The sequence below is a fragment of the Cyprinodon tularosa genome, unplaced genomic scaffold, assembly GCF_016077235.1.
Source record: "Cyprinodon tularosa strain WSP-4 unplaced genomic scaffold, ASM1607723v1 ctg1102, whole genome shotgun sequence".
Lineage (NCBI taxonomy): Eukaryota > Metazoa > Chordata > Actinopteri > Cyprinodontiformes > Cyprinodontidae > Cyprinodon > Cyprinodon tularosa.
Window position 1 is genome coordinate 75,588 of NW_024037897.1, and position 17,682 is coordinate 93,269.

At 42.6% G+C, this 17,682-nt stretch overlaps 1 protein-coding gene across 1 annotated transcript in view; it reads left to right on the forward strand.

Annotated features, from left to right (window-relative positions):
• The window catches only part of c5 (complement component 5), a 36,592-nt gene extending 20,102 nt beyond the window's left edge, over positions 1-16,490 (forward strand). The window contains exons 26-42 of the mRNA XM_038297413.1: positions 893-1,052; positions 1,134-1,238; positions 6,154-6,325; positions 7,696-7,820; positions 8,381-8,461; positions 8,544-8,696; positions 8,781-8,843; positions 8,915-9,008; positions 9,079-9,118; positions 9,198-9,300; positions 10,201-10,275; positions 10,450-10,555; positions 10,751-10,834; positions 10,908-10,997; positions 14,284-14,373; positions 15,722-15,860; positions 15,935-16,490. Coding sequence (XP_038153341.1) covers positions 893-1,052; positions 1,134-1,238; positions 6,154-6,325; positions 7,696-7,820; positions 8,381-8,461; positions 8,544-8,696; positions 8,781-8,843; positions 8,915-9,008; positions 9,079-9,118; positions 9,198-9,300; positions 10,201-10,275; positions 10,450-10,555; positions 10,751-10,834; positions 10,908-10,997; positions 14,284-14,373; positions 15,722-15,860; positions 15,935-16,067 — 1,813 coding nt within the window. The 3' untranslated portion in view covers positions 16,068-16,490. The remainder of the gene's footprint in view (positions 1-892; positions 1,053-1,133; positions 1,239-6,153; positions 6,326-7,695; positions 7,821-8,380; positions 8,462-8,543; positions 8,697-8,780; positions 8,844-8,914; positions 9,009-9,078; positions 9,119-9,197; positions 9,301-10,200; positions 10,276-10,449; positions 10,556-10,750; positions 10,835-10,907; positions 10,998-14,283; positions 14,374-15,721; positions 15,861-15,934) is intronic.
• Positions 16,491-17,682: the final 1,192 nt, after the last annotated feature.

A 17,682-nucleotide genomic window follows, 5' to 3' on the forward strand; every position in this document is an offset into this window, starting at 1 on the left:
GATTGTTCCCAAATAAAAAAAGTAAAAAAAAAAAAACAATCCACTGGACTTTGTTTCCAAGTTTGAAGACGATTTGCTTCCCATCCAGGAAGCTTTTTCAATTCAAAATGTCTGGATTAGCATTTAGTTCCAGGCTTTATAGAGTAGCCCAACAAAAGCCTTGTTATGGCTTAGAAAACTTGAACATTGAACAGAGAGAAAAAAAAAAAACAGCTCATTAATGGGGAGTCGTTGAGGTCGTTGTTGGCCTTCAATACGATACTGGCCCATGCCTCAGTTAAGGGAGTCATTAGGGTCATTGCTGGCCTGGCTGACCAGGTGAGATGTTTTGATCCCTTGCATAATGATGGGGGCTGCGATCATAGCAGGAAGAAATCAACTCTATCGCTGCATTGTAGGTTTTTGAAAACCTGGCATTAGGGCCCTGCTGTTGGTGCTGCTGGTGGTGCTTTTTGAAAAAGCAGCAGCAATAGATATCCACAACTCGCCTATCCGTTTAAAAAACTTTTCGACTCCTGAAAAGCTGGCAGCGATGAGAGGGAAACAATTTTTCTTCTGCACGGGAATTCTACAGGGTTACAGCTTTCCTGTGCATACTGCCACTTTCTGGTGAATTCCAGTACTGCACATTTTACTCAGATCAGCTCAGAATTGAGATCTGGGGCTCTTGGGGAAACATCCGATGCTGTAGCCCAAGTAGCCCCCCCCCCCTAGATCCGCCCCTGACTTTGACTATTCGACCAAACATCAAAATCCTTTTCTTTCATCTTTAAGTTTCCATTGAAACCTTTGAAGGTATTTATCTGTAACTGTCAATCGGTCTTTATCTGCTAGTTTTGGACTAACTACTACTAAACCAGTGGGTGTTTTGTCCCTCTGCGCTGTCTGCCAGGGTCACCGCTGAGGTGGTCAGGACGCTGTCTATGGCAGACTCATTTGTAAAGGTCGACCATCAATCTCTCTCAGAATCTGTCAGCTGGTTGATCCGCAAAACTCAGCAGGCAGATGGCTCCTTCATAGAAAGAGCTCCCCCCAAGAACTCCAAGTTCATGGTCAGTCTGGGTCTCCTGGGTTCATTTCTCATGTCTACAGGTTCAGGCCATTGACCGTAAAATCTGCGTGGTGTTTCTCAGGCTGAGGGGATCGATAAAGTGGAGCAGTCGGTTTACGTGACTTCCTTGGTGCTGATGGCCCTTCACCGAGCGACGAGCATCAGAGACCCCATCCTACAGCTCAGAGTAAGAGCCACCAGTGGACAGAATGTGAACTCTTAGCCAAATTTAGGAAACACCACAGGTTTATGTTTGTGATGGTAGGACAGAGAAGGTTTGTCCCCCACAGCGCTGTCCTCGCTCTGAATTTTCCTGATTTTTCAGCAAGCTAGACAGCCAGACAACGACGCTTCAAACTTCTTTCTCTTTGTAGTCGTTTGTTGAAGAGTGGCCTCTGACCACTGCCATCGCTTTAGCCAGTCATTCTTGCTGCAAGCTAAAATAAAACATTTTTCATAGATAACTTCAGTGTAATATTATTTACAAGACGGTTACATAAAGCAAAAAAACTGTTGTTTTCACAATTAACCAATACTTACGAACAAATCTTGTCTGAAACATAACATGAAAGATCACAATCAGCTCAATTCCACAGCTGCTCGGTGCTGCGTTCCGCCATCTTGGATCTACACCTTCCATCTCATAGATATCCATAATAAAGGCTAGATGTCTCGTCCGCGCTGCTGGCCAATGGGGGTCGACGTCCGCACGTGGCGGCCATCTTACCACAGGCAGCTCGCTCATTCGTAGCATTGTGTTTCAATGGCGCATGTACTGAAATAACCATAACTTCCTCAATTGTCTAACTATTCTCAAACTGTTTGGTTTGTTAAACAAAAGTCAGACATGTAGTTATGATACTGCACACTTAGGAATAATTATAACCATGGAATTTCATATGAAAAGAACACTGAATAGAACATACAGGTGCAATAAATATACACATGCACAAGGTATTTATGTTAAATCAATATATGCTATTAAAACTCAGTGTACAGAATAGCAACCATATATATATGGTCCCAGAAATATATATTTATATATATATTTTATATATAATGTATATACACAATATATATATAATATATATATATATATATATATATATATATATTGTATATATAATATATATATATATATATATATATATATATATATATATATTGTATATATAATATATATATATATATATATATATATATATATATATATATATATATATTGTATATATATAAAATATATATATATATATATATATATATATATAATATAAATAATATATATATTGTATATAAAATATATATATATATATATATATATATATATATATATATATATATATATATATATATATATTATAATACATATATATATATATATAAACACTTTTATTTGAGTGTGATTAATTATTTCACAGTCCTAATTTATTTATATTTACATAAATACTTTTATAATATAAATATTACTGTTATAATAAATTTGAAATACTGACAAAAAAGGCTTATTGTGTGGCAACCTCTTGGTGTAGAATCATAATCCAGGTTTCAAATTAAAGGTTACACTGTGAAGTTTCATGTAGACTATTCGGATTATATATCAGTAATTACACAAAAGTTCCTATTTTTAAACCATTATAAAAGTGAAATTTATTTGCTATTAAAATTGGTACAATAGTCCCCTTCACAAGTATATATAGATGTAGCATGTTGAAATCCCCACCTACACTACTGTGATGGTATACACATGGAAGACAGAGATGAAAAAATGACCCAAAAAACATAGCTTGGTTAATGCCCTTTGAAAAGGACGGTTTTATTGTGTTTCTGTCGCATGTTGTTGCTCTGTAAGCCAAGGTTGGTTATTTTGGCAATGTGGTGCAGCCTTAGCTTAAAAAACAAGGACACAACCAATGTTAACAGCGTATGGTGGTGGCTGTCTATGCCATACCGCGTTTCTCCGATGTGCTCTCCAAGCACAAACACATCCTCTGACCCTATCCTCTTCCGTACAATGTACACGACCTCTAGCACTTTGATGGGCTGTGATCGTCTGGTACATGAGGTCTGACGAAGAACCCACTCTGCTGCCCTGACTACCATCACTGTGCCTTCTGATGGAATCACCAGACCTCCATTGTTTTTTAACTTCAGCAGGTGGTAGTAGAGGTGGGCGATACCGGGATTTTTTAATCGATCCGATACCAAGTAAATACTGGGTCAGTATCGCCGATATCGATACCGATACCGATACTTTTTACATTTAAGCTGCACTTGCCTGTTGCTTTTTTTCTATAAAGTTCTCAATCGTGGAATAAATAAGAGATTATCTAATGTTAGCTTATTTTAGCTAACAATTTTTAATGGGATAAATGTACTGGGTTTTTTCAAGGTCTTAACTACACTTTCTGAGTAATATATGATGTATAATGAAGTGCTGCAGACGATGACCACTGTTATCTACCTGGATATTCTCTGGAGGACTGAAACGCTTGGGTCAAAGATGTCTGTCTGAGGCTGGAGGCGGGTCTTTGGTCTCTCTCTCCATCCAAGTCTGAGTGAGCACTCACCCAGCAACCGGCAGCGCGGTTGTCTGTGTGACGTAGTGCTGAGTGGGCAGGCCAAGCTAAGCCTGCGCGCTGATTGGCTGGCGCCGCTGAGCCATGTGACTGTAGGAGAGGGGAGGGGGAGCAAAGTGCTGTTACACATATGGGGAAACTGGTGACTCCGCAGCAGTCAGCGCGCGCGAGAGAGGATAAAAAGTATCGATCTTGTTAAACGAATATTGTTCAATATAAATACCAGCGTTGGTATCGATAGTATCGATCCTGGGATCGATCCGCCCACCTCTAGGTGGTAGCTCTGGTCCTTGATGGCAGATGCAGCATCTGTTACCAAGCTGGCACGGCAGACATCACAGGACAGCTTTTTCAGAGCCCGTCGCACAACAAATCCTGAAATAAGAGTTGTATTATTAAAATAATTTATAATAACCATGGGGAAATTAAGGGAACATTTATCTTTTTGGGCCATTGGGATATTGATTTCCCTCAGGTTTTGACTATTGGCAATCTTGTAATACTATTAAGTCATAGCCCCGCTGTTCCTGTGTACCAGAGCCTGTATTGTACATACATCCACTAATTAACTAACGATTATCCCAAAAACCAATCATAATTTCATATCTTACATGTGAAAGGTGATCCCACTGGCACTCGTTTTGACACTACGGCGATTGGAGCATCCGTAGGCAGCACAAAAGTCTGGCATCTTCCTATTAATAGACCCAGCAAATTCCTGTAACATAATGTAAGATGTTTTGACAAACCAAATTGATTGGAAATCATGCATTAATCATGTATAAATTCTGCCTCTTCCACTGATGCAAAGTTGCTGGTTAACGTTAGCAGCTAGCTAAACTGTAACGTTAGCTGCTAACTTACTAACTTTAGGTCTCACTTCGTAGCTTCTTGTTATTAGCCAGCTAACGTTAGGCTAATAATGAAAATACAACAACACTCAGATTATTGTTATTAGCCAACTAATAGCTACAACCACATCCACAAAGATTGTAATTTACACTAAAGATTAATTGTCATACAATCGTTATTGATAACTTGCGCAAGTAACCGTGATGCACAACTATGCTGCACGATCAAGTCATTTTTCGACAAGAAAATCTGCTATTTCGTCATGTTCAAGCATCAAGAATTATAGCCACGTTCATAACGTTTGTAAGAAACCAAACTGTTTGTAAATCCGTCAAGAATTCAATGAGATAAGAGTATTTGTGTCCGTGCTGATCACTCACCTTACATTAAGTACCACAGAGCACAACAGAAAGCCTGTGGTAAGATGGCCGCCCGGTGATGACGTTTGAGACTCCGCCGTAAGACATCTAGCCTTTATTATGGATATCTATGTTCCATCTAATGTGACCAAAATAACAACAAAATATCCACCAGGGGGCACCCTATTGCGGTATTCGACCAACAAAAGGCAGCACACCAATGTTACCGCTCAAACATCCCGCCCCGACCTATGGTTGTCATGGAGACTCAATAGCCTCATGATGCTCTGCTATAGCTTCCTGACAGAGACATTTCTCCTCTTCGGGAAAATTAAATCCATCCATCCATCTTGCTCCGCTTATCCGGGGTCGGGTCGCGGGGGCAGCAGCCTAAGAAGGGAGGCCCAGACTTCCCTCTCCCCAGCCACTTCTTCCAGCCCCTCAGGAGGAACCCCAAGGCGTTCCCAGGCAAGCCGAGAAACATAGTCCCTCCAGCGTGTCCTGGGTCTCCCCCCTGGGCCTCCTCCCGGTGGATCGTGCACGGAACACCTCACCAGGGAGGCGTCCAGGAGGCATCCTAACCAGATGCCTGAGCCACCTCAACTTGCTCCTCTCGACGTGGAGGAGCAGCGGCTCTACTCCGAGTCCCTCCCGGATGACCGAGCTTCTCACCCTATCTCTAAGGGAGAGCCCAGCCACCCTACGGAGGAAACCCATTTCGGCCGCTTGTATCCGCGATCTCGTTCTTTCGGTCATGACCCAGAGTTCATGACCATAGATGAGGGTAGGAACGTAGATCGACCGGTAAATCCAGAGCTTCGCTTTTTGACTCAGCTCTCCCTTCACCACGACGGAACGGTACAGCACCCGCTTCACGTCAGACGCTGCACCAATCTGCCTGTCGATCTCCCGCTCCCTTCTTTCCTCAATTAAATGTTTTCTTAAAAGCCTTTTTGGTTTATCCTGAATCGACAGATCCAAGTAGATATTCTGCCATTTCCTGAGTGATGAAGGTCAACAATCATCATCCCAAACAGGTACAGGAGAAATGCTCACCCAGGCCGTCGGATTTATACCCCAGGAGACAGGAAGTCATATACTAGCTAAAACTTTCATACTGAACTTAAAAAAAGTTATTATTTTATAGAGGAGCTGGAAATCAGAAAGCTTTGTTTGGTTTTACCTGAATCTGTTGTCCTCCTCTTAAATCCAGTTAAAGGTTTCAGTTTGTTTCCAACTTCACCATTATCAGGGATAACAGCGGAGGGTTTTTCCCCTCGGCTTCGTATTCCTCTCCTTTTCTGTTCTCCTTCAGTCTCATGAGGACAGCAAGCGAGCAGCAGCAAAGTACCTTTCCAAGCATGCCCTGATTGTGAAGAGGATGTACCTGCGAGCGTTGGCGAACTACGCTCTGACTCTTCAAGACCCCAACAGCGTGGAGGCCATGGAGCTGCTCTCCTACCTGGAGCAGCACGCTCGACAGAAAGGTGAGCCAAGGACAGGAGGCTCAGAAAGACCTCTGCGTTATGGAAGATGTTTACTTGGGTGGAAAACTTGCAACTAATCAGGAAATAAAACCTTATTTTAAAGTTGTAGGGAAATCATATTTAAATGTCAAACCATTCTGGCTTAAACATGTATATAAATGTTCTCTTTATCAGAAGATATTATCCCAAAAGTTAAAAAATTTCTATTAAAAAATGTCTTAAAATCTGTGTTTTCTCATTATCTTCTGCAGGCCAGTTAGTTCTGCGTCAACCTGAACACCTAAATTCGGCCAATCATCTATCAATGGTCATCTGTCAATCAAATTTCTTCAGTTATAGCATCTTGATTCATATTTCGCAGCTAATTTACGCAATGGTTGAAACCTACTAGCACTAAGTTGCTAACTGGTTAGCAAGATGTTTCCGAAAAACTGGCCCCAATCAAACTTGCTACAACAATCCTGCCCCCTTGATAAACGACCAATCACATTCAATTTATTCACTCGTGTAAAGTCTTGACTTTATTGACGAACATGGCAACTTCTTCAAACAAGGTTTCCCCGAAACCTCGTGTAAAGTCGTGCACCACTCGGGAGAATTCGGAAATATAACGGTTGGAACGGCCGCTTCCCTACGACTTTAATTGGTTAGCGCTGCTCTGGACCAATTAGACCAATGGGTTGGTCCCATGTCTCTAAAGTTTGAAGACCAGGTTAAGGTACATATTGAACCCACATCTTCAAAACTCTGAGACGGTCGCCCACCACAGTCTGATAGATGCACAATAAAAACAGTTACAACCAGAAGCCAAAAGCTTCCCATCAGAGGCTCAAAACAGGATATGATTTTTAGCATTAGCTTATTTAAGATGAAGATTGACTCTTATATTGTCAGATGATTGGCTTTCTTCAATCTTCAGCTTTTAGTTATTTTGCAAAAACGATCTAGAATTAAGTCAAAATGTCTTAAATTAAGTGTATTTGCCCTTAACTTGATTAGCTAAATAAGATGATTTGCCAATGGAATGAGGATTTTTACTATTAAAATAAGATAATTGGATAATATAGACTTAAAATAAGACAATGGAATAGTTTTTTCTTAATTTAAATGTACATTGTCTTGTAGCATTGGCAATGTGTTTCACTTACCTCCTCAATTCAAGAGTAAATGCATTTATTTTCAGAAAAAATGACTTAACTAAATTTTGTTTTATTTCAAGTGTTTTTCTGTTTTAAATGAAGAATCTCCATTTTCATATTGTTTTCTTTCTTTCTTTACTAATAACAACCTGTTCTCATGTTGCCATGTTGCCGTCTGTCAGTCTAAGGCCGCGTGGCGTGAACTGATAGCGGCTGTGAACGTGTGTCCAGGTAACCCGGTGGAGCGTCGATACTGGCAGGAGCCTGATGTGACGGTCAATTGGGTGAAGCCTGATGAATCCAGCGGTCAGACGGTGGAGACAACAGCCTACGTCCTGCTGGCAGTGCTGCTCAAGGTGCAGCTGCTGATTTACAACCTTTGAATTTAAAGCTTTGGTTTATTTTCAGGTGAACTGTAACATGGCAGTACTTATTCCTGCCTATACAGGGCAGCGGTTTTTGAACCTGCAGTAGCCTGACCTCCTTCTGTAACCCAACCACTTTGAACAAACATTGAAATTCTCACAAAGAGAATTTTCTTTTTTAATTGTATTTAAATGTATTTTCACGCCTGGACGCCATTAATGGTGAAGCTGGTCGGTTTAAGTAATCTCCCTCTGGGATTATTAAAGTAATTCTGATTTAAAACAAGAGTCTAAACATTTGGAAATGTTTTTAGGGTTTAAAGGGGCAGAAAATAAACTCAATGGGGAAATAAGCTTCTTGTAGATGTTCAGTGAACTGAGCCCAATGAAGGAGTTCGAGTTATGGTGTTTGGTGGAGGTTCTCCACACGTTCAAAGCTCTTTTATGCCCTTGTAGTTCCTCTTTTTGCCAGTAGAGGGAGGCACTTCCGTCTGCTCATGCAGTAACAGTGACTCTTCTAAACTGGACGGGCTTTTTCTTCTCTGCTCAAGGGGAGGATCCATTACGCCATCCCCATCCTGTCCTGGCTGACCCAGGATCAGAACTACGGAGAAGGTTTCCACTCCTCCAAGGTAAACTTCTTCTCCAACCATCGGCTCAGACTGATGAGCAGAACCTCAGATAGAACTCACTTCTTCTGACGTTTGATGTCAGGACTTGGTGTTGACTCTGGAGGCTGTGACGGAGTACAGCAAGGTCATCCCTCGAGCCATGCTCAACCAGGACATCAGCATCCGCTACAGCAGGAAAGGCCAGCTGCAGCAGGTCCAGCTGAGCCAGAGCCGGCCTGTGGCCACGCCCATCCAGGTGAGACAGAAGCAGCTTCTGGAGCCACGTGTGAGCGCATCCTACGGTGTCCTTGACTCTTTTCTACTCCTTTTTCTTATGAAGATAACAGAGAGTGATGACATCATCGTGTCTACAGGCTATGGAAGGGGCGTGTCCAGCATAAAGGTGGGTGGGGCTTGTTTTGGTTGACTTGCTGAGGACATTGACTCCAGTTACAGTCCTGTCTGTGCTCCTAGATGAAGACGGTTTACTATCAGACCACCGCCTCCACCCAGACCAGATGTAACTTTGATCTGACCATCGAGGTGGTCGGACGCGGCATCTCCAGCAGTACGTTCAGGCCTCAAGGCTTCGTTTGGATCCTTGCTCCTTCCCCTCATGTCCTCCCTTTCCTCCACAGGTCCAAGCATGCAAGCTCCTCACCTGGTCGCCTGCTTGAAGTAAGCAACCAAATTCTACACCAGTTCCCTCAGCTGCAGCGGGAACCTGTTGGTGGATACTGTGAACTTTGTGTTTCAGGTACAGACCTCCTCCTAACGAGGTGTACACAGAGTCCACTCTGACTGTGGTGAAGATCCAGCTGCCCACAGGTGTGGAGCCTTACCTGGAGGACCTGAGACAGGTAGGAGCAGGATAACGCTGAGCCCCTGAAACCAGACGCTTTGCTCCGTTTCAGGTTCTGATGCTTGAAGGATTTCAAATCTGAACCTGATCCGACAGAATCTTTGATCTAAATATGATGGTTATTGAAGCCAAGCTGTCTCAGATGTTAACAACAATCAGGTCTGATCCTTTGATTCTATTCAATTTATTTCTATAGCGCCAGATCACTACACATGTTATCTCAGGTCACTTTCCAGTTCACCAGATCATCCAGTCAGATTGATTCAAAGTTCAATCTGACTTGAAGTTTCAAAAAAATCTGTGAGCACAGATACAAGTCCACTATCTGAGGCCATGAGAATATCATTAGTGACTTTCACCAGAGCTGTTTCAGTGCTATGATGAGCTCTAAAGCCAGACTGAAACTCTTCAAAAAGTTCATTATGGTGGAAGTGATCGCAAACTTGTTTGGCAACTACTTTCTCAAGAATTTTAGATCAGAAAGGAAGATTGGATATAGGTCTATAATTGACCAAGTCATCTGGGTCAAGAGACGGTTTCTTAAGCAGAGGTTTAATTCCAGCAACCTTAAAAGCTTTAGGTACATATCCCTGTAACAGAGATAGATTAATCACATCTAGAATGGAGGAGGAGATCAAAGGGAATACCTCCTTAAATAACCTGGTTGGAACTGGATCTAACATCGAAGTTGAAGGCTTAGATGAAGACAATAGTTTTGCTAATTCAGAAAGTTCAACTGGATCAAAGCAGTCTAAACCGGTTCAGCTTCCATGACTACCTCAGATGCTGCTGACCTACCAGAGATAAACCAATTCCCTCTGAATGTTTCTTTTTAAAAATCGGATTTTATCAGAACTTGTTGACTTTCTGTTGAGCTTTTCTTCCTGGTCCTCCTCAGTTCATGGAAACAGAGGATCCAGTCATCTCCCACTATGAGCTCCAAGGAGACACCATCATCATCCAGATGGAGTCCGTGAGTACCTCTCTGGGTCCAGGCGTTTCTTTTATTGTCTCCTCTCTGTTCCCTGGGGGTGGGGGGACACTGCATTGCTGACCAAGCTGGCATTGAGTAGCCGTGGCTATGTCTGAGGCTGCCGGATAGCAGCAACCATCAGGAAGCTGATTGATTTCTCCAAATGTTGTTCAGGTTCCCTCAGAGATCTTCCTCTGTGTCGGATTTCGGGTCAGAACCAGGTTCAGAGTGGTCGGCGCCACAGTGTCGTTGTTAACCGTCACAGAACCTGCAGACAAAGGTGAGCGTCACGGCCTGCAGTGAATGCTAGGAGATGTAGTTGTTCCGTTTCAGTGATGCAGTGTTTTTCTTTAATCTTTGGTCAAATGTAAGATATGATGGACTTGATCTGATCTGTCACTCATAACCAGAAACAGGCAGCACTCTCTCCACATGCTCCCACTAAACCCAGTGATCCAGTGGGTCTGTTTTCCAGGCAGCCTGTGCACCAAGCAGTTCTCTGGTCAGCAGCAGAAGTTGCAGCGCCTCTGTGTGGGAGAGCAGTGTCAGTGCATGACAGGTAACATCAGGTGTGAGCTGCTGATGGAGCTCATGGCTTTGTGTGAACTGTTCCTCTGTTTGTGGCTGTGCAGCTGCATGTGCGTCCTACAGAGGAGAGGTCAGCTCCACCCTGACAGCAGCCAGACGCACGGAGGAAACCTGCCAGCCTCACATCAAATATGGTGAGATGGATGCTGAAGCTTCAGGGACCTTCTGCTGCTCATTGGATTGATATGTTAAGGTCGAATGGATCAGGTGGAGCTAAATGCGGACAAATAAGCTAATATTTAAACCAGAAATTATCTGAGAAACAAAAAACATGCAGTTATATTTATCCACAGGTAGTTCTGGTGTTGTGGTTCGGCGCCCACCTCCAAAAGTCAAACCTAAAAATAAAACCATATGAAACCCAGCTCAACAAAAATCCTATAGCAGGAAGTAGGGGTGCACCGATTACAGGTTTCTGGCAGATTACGATTCCCGATCTTTAAAGGAAAAGTTCGGCCAGCAAGGAATAATCAATGGATCATTATTTATACCCAAAACGATTTAATGACTTTAGCGTTAGAGTTAAGAAATAAAAACAATAGTTTTCGTCTCGAGTCTGGGAGCGGCCATTTTTGCCCATATAGTAACCACTCCCTCCTGCCATCTACTGGCGGTGACGTCACGGTGCGGTTAGCCTAGCCTGCTGCGCTCTGGATGCTGGAAGCTATGATGCTTCTATATCCCTCAGAATCACTACCCTCTCCCGAGCTTAAACTGGCTGATGCTTCAACCATACCAGCTGATTCCAGACTAGAAGTTCTGGAACAATCATCACACCCATCTCCATTATAGCATGCTAAGCTAGCTCCAGCAGTGTTCTCCCTCTGACGTCACCCTTGAGAGATGTTTATACCAGCTGTTAATCAGGTGCTGCTGTTAGGGTTGCCAACCGTCCCTTGAAAAAAGGAATCTTTCAGTATTTAGAAATAGAAATACCTGTCCCGTATTTAGTGGTAAAGGAACGCGCTTTGTCCCGTATTACAGTAAAAAGCTAGTAAAAAGCTAATGGAAAAAGAAGAACAAGGACACATTAGATACAAAACTTATGGTAAACTTGTTCCCATCCCTGTCCTGCGTTGTGACCAATGAGCTGACAGCAGATATGTAATGATCCAGAATCCCTTCATCCCATTGGTCGAGCCAATTGTTGCATCAAGGACAAGATGGCGGGAGACAACAGAGCAGAATGGGGGACGCACGGAAGAATTAAAATGCTGACTGCATGTCGGGGTAGACAACTCCTCACTGCTGCAAGAGTTCAGAGGAAATACAAGTAGGAAAGTCAGCTATCGCCACATGATGTGACATTGAGCTAACCTGACTCCGCCAGATGGATTTGCTCCACATATCCATCTGGAAACCTTCCGTTGAAGTAATTTTGGGAAGGGGCGAAAATACTGGTTAGCTGATTGGCCTATGTTGGTGATAGACGGGCCAAATAAACCAATCAGATCAACGAAGCATATGACGTACTAACAGAGCGACGATGAAGAGGAGCCAATTGATAGATCAAACTCTTGCCGAAACCAGTCGGATGAAGAGCAAAAACATCTTTTCCTCTGAGAAAAGCCTCCAGAGCAGTGTTTTGCTCTTCTTTCAGTGAAGAAATACTCTGTAATTCCGATAAAACTTGCTCGATAGCCACGCTAACGCTAGTTTCATCGGCTTAAGCCGCCATGTTCTTTAGACTGAACTGTGGCGCTTCTCGTTGCGTCACACCTCAACCCGCCTCAAAGCCAACGCTGATTGGACGTTCGTTTGGTGAACGGCTCCAAATTTTCTTTAACGGAGAGTCTCCAGACTGATCTGCAAGTGAAACCTTGAAAGCTCGCGAGATCAGGATGGTCTCATGAGGGTAGCATTGAGCTAAAACTCACCCAAACTCACCCATCAAAGTTAGGGGGCGGGGTTAATGCGAATCGAGTCTCTGTAATCGATTTGCTTCGCCTTAATGTGCAGGGTGACCAATCAGGTGTTAGATAACCGCCCCCTAACTTTGATGGGTGAGTTTGACAGATTCTTTTAATGGTTTCGATGCACTGCGACACAGGACCATGAAATAATTAAATGCACACTAAAATAATTATATATATATATTTTCAATAAAATGAAGACGTATTTTATTAAATTAATGACACATTTATATATTTAATTCCTTATTTATTTAATGAATTACACATTTAATTATTGTTTATTACTTTATTTAATTGTGGCACTTTATATTAGTGACGTGGTTTTAATTAATGAATGACACATTTATTTATTTAATTCCACATTTAATTAATTATTTAATGCTGTATTTATTTATTTAATTTTGGCACTTTTTATCCTCCATACTGAATGGAGGTTATTAGTGTTAAAATGAATAATAACTCAGAACCAACTGCTTTGTTTTGCAGCATAATATTAATACATAAATACATGAAATTAACGTCGAGTCATCAGCACTTTAAGACACTGACAGTGGGAGGACTTTAGAACATTTTTATATGTAGATCAGATTGGTGGAAAAGTATCGGCCGATAACCGATCTCCCAAAATTCAGAAAATCGAGGCTGTTCGATCGGCCGGTGGATAATGGGTGCACCCCTGGCAGGAAGCATGGAGCTCTGACACGGTTGAGACGCCGCGCTCAGACATGTGCTCAGCTAGGTGTGCTGTCATTTAAGCAGGTCAGTAAATTATCTCAGTATTTTGCTGCTAAAATAAGATAATTATATAAAATGCACTTTAAATAAGATCACGGAAATGATGTTTTTTCCTTTTTGTAATGCAATCGTCTCCCTACCTTCGCACATTTTTACATTTTACAAAATACACTTTTTTGGAGGAAATTTGAATTCACGTTTTGCATTGAATTTTTAAAAATGAGGTCTGGTAAATTTAGTCGCAGAGGTAAGCCGGCTGTACGAGATGGAATCTGATCTTTGAAGAGCAGAGTTCTCACAGTAAAGCATGGCAGTGGCAGCATCATTCTGATGGTATGATTAAGAGATTTGCCTTTAAAAGTTCTCGTCAGCAGCAGGGCTTCCTGATGGTTTGATTGGTTTCCCTTCTTGAAGCCTAAAATGCTTCCAGAACGTCCCAAACTCTCAGCAGCTCCTCTGTTTCTTGTCTTTCATTGCTGGACAAATCCGGGTGTCGTCATGGTTACTGAGGTGCATGTCCTTCTCTCAGGATTTTAAGCTTTTTGATACTCCAGACACCAAGGAGATTGCCCCTATATTTCTCATTTCACCAGCTTAGTAGACAGACTGTGTGCATGAAATAAACGTGTTCATATTTTTTTTTTTCGTGGGTCCCTTTAGTAGAACAGGCCATGAGAGTCCAGCTCATATTAGGATGATCTACAGCAGATTAGGAGGAGAAGGACTTCCTATGTTCATGTAAAAACGTGTGTCTGCTGTTTTTCATCTGCAGCCTTCAAGGTGACGGTGAAGTCCTCAGCAGCAGAGGGGGACTTTATGACCTACACAGCCACCATAGCTGAAGTCCTTAAGAAAAGTCAAGGTGAGGCCCTGACTGTTACCATGGAGACGTGATATTTATTGATAGACCCAATGAATGTGGTGAACATTCTCAGTCATCCAGGTCAGTTATTCCAAAAAAGTAAAAAAAAAACAATCCACTGGATTTAGTTTGCAGACGTTTTGCTTCCCATCCGCTTCCTTGATTGAAAGCAAAACGACTTCAAACTTGGAAAGAAAGTTTTATAATGAAATGTGCAAAGCTGCTGCTAATCTTTCCCTAGACCTTAAAACTGAATGATAGGAATACATTTTAGCTGACAGTTGTCAGTTAAAAACTCTCCTCTCCTGCTCCTCCCGTCTCTTTTTACTGCCGCTACTTTCTTCTTCTTCCTGTTTTTTTCTCTTTGTTTCTAAAACTCTTAAAATCCCCTCGTTCCGTCCTCCCTGCTATCCTATCTCTCTGCGCTGCTTGGACAGACAACCCAAAAAAAAAATATATTGGAGGGGTTCAGACATGCAACCTGAGGACATGAAGTATGCAAATTAGAAATTAGGCGATGGCGCCACCTAGTGCCTTTTAGGACAGCTAGTAGTTACTTTTCTTGCTGAGAAGTTGGCAAGACTGAAGCAGCGTTTTTTTATGGGACTCCAGGTCCAGAAAGTAAATAATTTCCTCTAAATAGAAAAAGAAAAAATGTTGCTCCGCTCTCAGCGCCGTTCAAGGATGCGAAGATTGATCCGAGTAGCCAGATCCTCTAGCGCCTTCAGAGACTGAGGGTATTCCCGGGTGAAGAGTTCATCCTCGGTCCTGTCGTTCAGTCAGGTGATAAACACGTCCACGAGAGCTGCCTCCTTCCACGGACTCTCTGACGCTAGCAGATGGAAGTCGAAAACATGCTCCCAAATATACTCAGGGATCCTCTTGAAGCCTTCATCCTGAGATGAACTGGGCAGAAAACTTGGATTAGTTCCTGTGAAAAGTCATCGTATGAGTAACTCAGGCTGGGATTGTGTTGCCATACAGATATTCCCCACAGCTTCGCCTTTCCTGCTGACTGGGAATCTGTACTGTTACCTCAATGTGAGCGAAGGAAAAAGCAGGGTGGGGGTTTGGCACTGGGGCCTCCTGATGTCGCTGCACTGAATGGCTCGTTACCCAGGAGGATGTTTCATCAACCAGAGGACCGAGGCGAAGGGTGGAGCTCAGGATGTCCGGCTGAAATGGGCCGACCATGAGGCGGCTATCTTCTGAGATGCTTAGCTTAACATCTGATCTTCTCAAAAACTGTTTTGGGGAGGGGGTTGGATCATCACACTCTGGACTGCAGGGTTCAGTGGGAGCTGGGTTATGTCTTTCACCAGGTTCCTGCTGTTTTCCTGTGCTGCAGAGTTTGATGCAGTTGGTCTGCAGAGTGACTTGGACCTGATAAAGAAGGCCACCTGCAGTGGGGTCGACCTGCAGAACAACAAGCAGTACCTGGTGATGGGATCCAGTGGGTCAGAGGTCACAAATGGAGGCAGCATCAAGTCAGTGTCCCTCCACCTCAGCCTCACCTTAAGTTGGTCTTGTGTTTGCTGAGAACTCACCTGTTTCCCTGCAGGTATCGTTTGCCTTTGGACTCTGAGGCGCTGGTGGAGCTCTGGCCCACCTCATGCACGTCTGCGGAGTGTCAGGACTACAGTTCCCAGCTGGAGGGCTACGCTCTGGACCTGCAGCTGTTCGGCTGTCCCTGATCCATCACGGTTCTGCACAGTTGATCTTCCTGGACCGGGGCCTGTTTTATTAACACAATCTTAAAAGAAATATGATATCCAAAAAAAACAGCAGAACTTTTCATCAAATTCTCATCAATATCAGCATTTTTTTATGTATTGAATAATAAAGTTTATCTGAATGAGTTTTTTCTTTAATTTTTAACCAATTACTGATAAAAATGCATCCATCCACCTTCTCCCAGTTATTCCGTCAGGGCCACAGATGGAGGCCGGTGCCTCTCTTCCATATGGGTGAGAGCCTGGTACATGCTTGGTTATTATTAAAGTCACAGGGAAATCCTATTTAAATGTCAAATCATTCTGGCTTAAACATGTCTATAAATGTACTCTTTATAAGACGATATTGTCCCAAAAGTTAGAAAATTTATATTTAAAAAAAATCCTGTCTTAAAATCTGTGTGTTTTTTTTTCCCGTTATCTTCAGTGATGTCAAAGATACGCTCTCTCTCACAGTTCATAAGATTTGAGTTTAGCTCGCCATTACGCGAGACTAGACGGGGCATTCAAGATGCCCGGTGAAGACCAATCGGCAAATTTTAAACATATGAGCGAAGTATGTGGGGGAACAACATGCCGTACAGTTTGGCTGGTTTTTTTTTAGTAACGTGTGTACGTCTTTACTAGGGGTGTAAATCACATCCATCATGGGGATTCGATTCAGTATCGATTTCCTGACCCAACGATTCGATTATTTTCAATACTCAAGAATACACCAAGATTCGATTCGATCATTCGAATCATTTCAGCAATCATTTCTCTTTCTGCACATTTTAATATTCCTCCTCTGGTCGGTTCATTTTGTATCTTGTTCAAATTCTATCTCAACACGAAGATTAGAGATGAGGATGATGCAACTCAGGTGATAAAACTGAATAATATGGCCTCATCCAACTCAGTATTTGTGTAAAAACATATTCCAGGTACAGGAAACAGGTTAAAATAATGCAGTGAGAAGATAAATTAACATAATCTAGAATCATAATCTGATCCTCTTTCACATCCACCGTAGATTCTTATGGAAATTTCAGCTGGTGTAGAGAAATGTGTCACTGTCTCTTTAAGAAAAACTGACCGTTTGTTCTCTCCTATTGGACGGCGGAATGGCTATCTCCTCTCTGATTGGCTAAGAGGGAGAGCCATCTTCGTCGCTCGAAGAGCAACAGATTGAAGGAGGAGCAGAAGAAGAAGAAGGGATGAATGTCGGAGAGTGAAAAAAAGGATGAAGAAGAAACTGCTGTAAGTAAAAAACAAACTGAGAGAAGCTGAAAGCTCCGCCTGTTGACCCACGCGGGTTTATTCCCGCATCCTGAAACACGCATGAAACGGTGACTTCCAGAACTTCCTGGACTCTGACCAGCTAAGGGGAGGGGGCAGAACAGTCTGCTGTATTCTCACTCATTGTACAATCAAAGGGACTTAAAGAGGACAGCAGAGGGATGCTGCTGTGTAGCTGGATAGGAAATACTTTTAATAAAAAATCAAAAAGTAAAATTGGTTCCAAGAGATCAGACTCGTTCTCACCATGTCTGTTCTGGAGAAGAACACAGGAAAGTCTGGACTCTGGGAGAACAGG